At 42.9% G+C, this 6,341-nt stretch overlaps 1 protein-coding gene across 1 annotated transcript in view; it reads left to right on the top strand.

Annotated features, from left to right (window-relative positions):
• Window positions 1-1,673: 1,673 nt before the first annotated feature.
• The window catches only part of LOC104538138 (carbamoyl-phosphate synthase [ammonia], mitochondrial-like), a gene marked incomplete at its 5' end in the record, with an annotated part of 24,435 nt that continues 19,767 nt past the window's right edge, over window positions 1,674-6,341 (top strand). Inside the window, 3 exons of the mRNA XM_010181269.1 lie at window positions 1,674-1,868; window positions 2,438-2,505; window positions 4,713-4,788. Coding sequence (XP_010179571.1) covers window positions 1,674-1,868; window positions 2,438-2,505; window positions 4,713-4,788 — 339 coding nt within the window. The remainder of the gene's footprint in view (window positions 1,869-2,437; window positions 2,506-4,712; window positions 4,789-6,341) is intronic.

Below are 6,341 nucleotides of genomic sequence, written 5' to 3'. Positions count from 1 at the left end.
TGGGATAATATCACAGAACATTAGCATGGGTTAATAAGTGCTACTTAAATGCCAGACTTCTTTAGTGGCTTTTTATTATGGTAGGAAATTAACCCCATTGAAGTTGAGCAGAGTTTTTACTAGCATTTATCATGTTTTTTCTCAGTTGCTTCTAGTCCATCCTGCTCTCAGCTTACGTATCTGCCACTCTAAATCTCTTTAAATCCCTCATTAAGAAGTTCCTCTTCCAGGAAGGCCAGTGAGGCCAAAATTCTTCAGGAAAAGCACACTTGTTAATTAAAAGAACATTGATACTCTAAAGGGTAGAGCCAAGCTATGGATCCCTTGATTTATGTTTCTCACTTATTAGAGGTGGGTAAAACTGTGTAAAACACATTTGGTTCAAAAGAGCCTTCCACTGCTGCTGTGCTGTGGGCCTGTTTCTCCTTTGGGCAAAGTTTCACTAGCTTTAATTTGCAAGTAAAGTGCATTACTTAATTAACCTCAATTATTACACAATCTTAACATAATTCATGTCCTTATAATTGTTGCAGGTACTCTAAGGCTTTTTTTTTTACTATCGAAAACTTTCATGCCGGACTAGCTTGTACTTGAAAGCATATTAGGGGCTCTGTGTTAACAAAAAACCAAACAACAAACCAAAACAAGTAAAAAAACCAAAAAAACCCACTATTCAGTGTGCTACCAGAAATGAGGAGCTGGTCAGGAATAATGAAGATGAGTTAAAATAAAGGGCTAAGTCTGTCTAGAATAATTCACCATCACAGACTGTCTGGTGGATTGGGCTCTGCTGAACGTGACTGTGCTTTGCTTGGTACAGGCCAGCAAGGGGTCAGCAGCTGAGCGCTCCTTAAAGACTGGCTCCTGGGGTTAGGAAAGGTTGTTTGCTTAGCAAATGACAGCGCTGGCAGAAAGAAAACCAGCAGTTGTTTCCTACTGTCTCTCTGCTGGAGGTTACTGCCTTGCAACTCTGCAGGAAAAAAAGAGTTTGCGTGAGTGTCTACTACTCTGGCAGCCCCTAACCATGGGAGAGGCTGTTTTCTCTGGAGGGCTGGACTGAAAAAGAAAATGAAGACCCAAACCATCTTGTCTGTTCATGCTACTCGGTCCAAAGGTTCTAGCAGGGGAGGAGGAGTGGGCTCGGTCAAAGTGGCGGTCCCTACGTTCACACTTGTAGAACACAGGAGGGAGAGAGGGAGACCTGACCCCACCGAGCAGAGTTTTGAGTTTTGTTGTGAGTCTTCTGTTGTGAGTTTATCTGTTCACCCTCCGTCTGCAAAGCAAGTGCTTATCCTCACTAGGAAAGCAGAAGCCCCTGAACATAAGATGACAACAAGGTAACAGTCTGTCATTCTAGCAGAAGTCATAACATCTTGGCTTGATGTAAAAAGGCATGTGACCACTGCTGATTTCTTTGGTTTCCTGGGGAATTCAGCCTCAAGTTCCTGCTGTATGTAGAGTGAAATCAAGGAGGATATTGCTGCTTTAGAGAAACTGCACATTCTGAATCAAACTCTGTGGCTTGGGTGCCTCTGGATCTGCACAACTACGATCTGCCTTTGCTTATAGTAACCTGAAAAGTGACGTGATCTAAATGTTGGGTTTCTAGTTATGATAGCTCTTAATGTTAAGCTAACTTGGACATGACTGTGCTCCTTTCTGTCTGTCAACAGGGATGCAGTGGGTGCATTATTTCTGTAGGTGGGCAGGTTCCCAATAACTTGGCAGTGCCACTGCACCAGAGCGGAGTAAAGATCCTTGGCACAAATCCTTTGCAGATTGACCAGGCAGAAGACCGCTCCATGTTCTCAGCTGTTCTGGATGAGCTGCATGTGGCTCAGGCTCCCTGGAAGGCAGTCAACACACTGGTAAGTTGGGAAATGGGCATCTGGGAGACTATGAAGCGGCTGGGGTTTGTTATGAGCATCTGTTCTAGGGTGACTGACTGACTGACACACTTCAAGATTCCAAATACATTTGACATTTGTTTGTATTGCCGACATTTAAGAACTTTTTCACCCCTGCTGCACTATCACTGGGAGTGGGATGGGAACTGAAAGAGATGTGTTTAAATCACCTTTACAAAACATGGGGTATTTGTTAACAAAAGAAGTTAGCAACACTGTCAGGCTACGCTGGTTTATCCTGCTGGCCTTGAAAACTCTTCTAGCAGGTAGAGATTGCAAAGGAATAGAGATATGTCAGCACTGCTCTTTTTTTCCTGGTGAAGCTTTATGGTCAGAGAAGGTCTGAAGATGACAGATCTGGAACCACAAAGTCATGTATTATGTTCAGCCCAGGTGTAATCCTTGACTTTCTGTCCCTACACCTGCAGCCTTTAATGGCTGGTAAAGTTCAAATGCAGTTAGAGTTGAACTTTTGGTATGACTTTAGAATATTTTCTCATTCACGACATGTTTTTACTCCCTTTCTTTAGAGAGATGCAGTTGAATTTGCAAACTCTGTGGGTTACCCATGTTTGCTGAGGCCTTCCTATGTTCTGAGGTAAGGCTCAACCATCAGAGTTCATCAAGTTGGGCATATGAACTACAAAAGCCTCTTTGAGACAAGGGAGAATAACTTGTGCATAAAAGACTATGCCTCGGTGTGTGTGGCATAAAGCTGCCCATCTTAACAGGTTTTATGCTCAGGCCAATAAAGGAAGCCAATGGATCCCTTATGTCCATCAGGCACAGGTCAAAGGTAGAACACAGTCGTAAGAATGTCTGTTTAGCTGCATTACCTTTCTCGTATCTCAAGGCCAAACCCACAAACCATCTGAGATGTGCCTGATACTACTATCTGTGCAATTAAGCCAGAAGATGGTTTCCCACAAGGAAATACAGAAGAAAACATGCTGAGGCCATTTACTGTGGTTGGCATCTGTTGTCAGAAAATGACAGCTCATCTTTTGAATTCCTCTTCTTATTTGCCAGGCTCCTTTGCTTACAGGCATGTTTTATGTTCCTACGCTGGCAGCTGCTTCTCTTTAAACAGACTGCACAGAGCCACACATTTGTGACAGCTAGACTTTTGAAGAAGTGCAAACAGTGCAGACTCACATGTTCTGAATGATGACTCTTCTCTGCAAGGAGTTTCTTCATAGATGGATGTCTGGGCACAGGGAGGCAGTTTGGGTGCAGTTTGCAAGTGAAAAGAAATTGTTGGCAGGATTCTTTTCATAGGAAAAGAGAAACATATCAAAATGAAGAGGCACAATATTCATTTTCAGGAGAGAAGAAAACAAACAAAACCTTTTTATGTAAAGAGAAGAAAAGGAGGATTTCTTCTATGCTTAACCCTCAAGGAAATACCCTTTAGAAGAGACCGCTGAACGTGACTTTTCTATCCAGTGTCTGAAGCTTACAGTGGGGTTGCAAAGCAAAGTTTAAAATCAGCGCTAGGATCAGGAGGATAAGTTAGAAACTGCTCCAGATTTGTAGGGAACACTTCTTTTAGCCTGTTGCTTCCATCCATATTAAATTCAGTATAGGCCCTTTCCATGTAAGTATTTGATAGGCAGTGTTTATGCAGGTTAGGAGGACTTCATGGAGAAAGATGAAACTGGAGGATGTAAAACTTGAGGAAAAGGAAAGTGGAAAGCCCCAGCACAGCACACTGCCTGGCCTCTATTTGCGGAACAGCAGCAGGCCCACACCTAGACTTCTTCATCTTTTGAACAGATACAGCCTTTAATATTTGCCAGTTGCCTTGGAAAACTTAATGCATTTCCCTACCAGTTACATACTGTGTGCACCAGCGCATATCCTCAGTGGTGCAAGTGACATAGGTCTGTGGATTTAATTGAACTCGATTGATTTACATCAGCTGAAGAGGTGGTGCAGTAAATATAATCACCTGTATGTTTATCTTAGGCTAAACTGACTGATTCTGTGGGATAGATCCTTCCTTCACTTTACCCCACAGCCTCTGTGGCATTGCTCACTGAAGCAAAGGGGAAGCTGAACATCAGTGGTAGACGTGACCGGTGTAACATCTTTTTAAAAAGATCCTTGCCTTTAAAAGGGACCTGAATCACTGACTCTTGACTCCATGTTCTCTCAAACCCCCCTCTCAGATATTACTGACAGCTATGTTTCAAAGTAGCTTTCAGTTACAATGTCTGTATCTGCTCCTTTAAGGACTAAGTTGTTAGGGGAGGGACACAGTGAAATGGCCAGCAAAGAACAGCCCGGTTTCATCTGCATTTACACTGTCCAAACCATCACCAGTGGCCTGTGCATTCCTCACCTTGTCTGTCACTTGTGAGCAATGGGGTTAAAGTGAGCAAAGCATCTGTTTTGTCCTGAGCAAGCAGCTAACCCGCACGTGTGATTAAAGTCTGGGTCTGCAGTGGGCCTGTCTGATTCTTTAGCCATCTCCTCCAGCTTAGGAGGAGCTTTCAAGGCTTAGGTCTGAAAGGGGATTTGGCAGCAGTGTGAAGGCTACACAATTGCAGTTATTTGATTCTTTGTTATGGTTCTGAGGTCACCTATCTTCTCTGGAAAATATAATGGAGGTTCATTAGGTACCGGCTCTGCCTCTCCTTCAGTCAAGAACGGAGCAAGTGGCTTGAATCAGGAGCTTGCTTGGCTAGTCTGTCATGTGTAGGCAGTTGGCAGGCAATCCTGTGCTGTGTTGTCTGACACTGGTGTCTCCCTTGAAGTCAGGAGGGAAGCTGACCTGTTTTCTTTTCTTTGCCGTTCTCACAGTGGGTCTGCAATGAATGTGGTATTCACTGAAGAGGAAATGAGGAGGTTCTTAGCAGAAGCCACCAGAGTCTCTCAGGTATTAGTCTTTGTGCTGCTGTTTCATTTTCTTTTAGTGTTTGCTGTATTTTTTTCACCTCTACTGTGTTTTCCATCTCTGTTTCTGTATTATGTCTTCCCTTCCTTGTCTGAGGAGGAGGCAGTGAGTTTGACTCCTCAGTTTGTTCCATAGCAGGCAGACCATGGGAGCTTGTGCGTCCTTACTGATACCACTGGGATGCCTGCATGGACCGGGGATGGCAGTTAGCTGTTGTACCCAGGCATCCATTTCTGACCAGTTAACTGTATAAATAGATGTAGGCTGGTGGGATGCGACCCTTCCTACCCCATCCAAGCTTGCTAGTAGCAGGTTGTGTTAACCAGCATAGAACTGATAGCCTCTTTCACTCAATTTCTGTTTTGCCTGGCTTCTTTGAACAACTTAAAACTTCACCCTGACATCTTCTTTCTTATCAATGACCTCTTCCCTCCCTCATCCCCCTTTAAATTGCAGGAATGTTTGCAAGATTTTGCTGTGACATTTAATTCTCCAAGTCATGCACCGAGTTCCATTTTCCTCTGATACAAAAGCAGGACTGCTGTCTGCTTACTGTTAATCCAGGGGGATTATTGATCTGCAGAGTATGTAATGCAGAATATGAAAGCTCTGTTTTCCATTTGAAATGCTTTTCGAAAGCTAATTTGGGGATTTTTATTATTTGGTCTGGTATGTTGAAATTTAGAAAAGAATCCGAGCGATTTCCCAAAGACAAGATAGCTTCAGAACGTAGTAAACAAATCAAAATCTGGATTTCTTCTATACCTTCTATCAGCGTTATTGTACGAGGGGTGTTTGAAGAGATGAGAATATGGGAGAAGGAGACAGTTGAACAATTGAGGTTGAATGAAGAACATGCAGAATTTGGAGTCTGACCTTTCAACAGTGTCTGACTTCGGCCTTGCCTTTTGGTTTGCTTTCTTCTGAGGGCTTTTCCTCCTTTTTTGGAGTGATCACTGTTCAGAATAGTACTGTAACACCATAAACATTACTGCCACAGGAATCTTGGAGTTAAAAAGAAATAAGTCAAAAAGGAACGCTCTAAAAACACGCCTGGCTATGGAAGCCAGACACATTAGTGCTTACTTAGGGGATTCCTTAGGCAGTTAAAGCTAGCACAAGAACAAACCCATATGTTTTTAAAGTGTATGAGGCGAATTATGGAAGTTTAGTATTTCAGCAAGAAAAGATAGAATGAAAGGGAGACACCTTGCAAAGTAATAATATCCTGAAGGATAGGTTAGTGTGGAGGCAAGCAGACCACTAACTATCATCTTTGTTATTCTTTGTTGCTAAGAGGTCTCATCCCTCATGCAGCTGGGAGTTGAAGTTGATGTTTTTAAAGTGTATGAGGCGAATTATGGAAGTTTAGTATTTCAGCAAGAAAAGATAGAATGAAAGGGAGACACCTTGCAAAGTAATAATATCCTGAAGGATAGGTTAGTGTGGAGGCAAGCAGACCACTAACTATCATCTTTGTTATTCTTTGTTGCTAAGAGGTCTCATCCCTCATGCAGCTGGGAGTTGAAGTTGTA

This window comes from Mesitornis unicolor, unplaced genomic scaffold (genome assembly GCF_000695765.1).
Source record: "Mesitornis unicolor isolate BGI_N332 unplaced genomic scaffold, ASM69576v1 scaffold6250, whole genome shotgun sequence".
NCBI classification, from domain to species: Eukaryota; Metazoa; Chordata; class Aves; order Mesitornithiformes; family Mesitornithidae; genus Mesitornis; species Mesitornis unicolor.
Note: the sequence above shows the minus strand (reverse complement) of the source record. Positions and strands in the feature narration are given on the sequence as shown.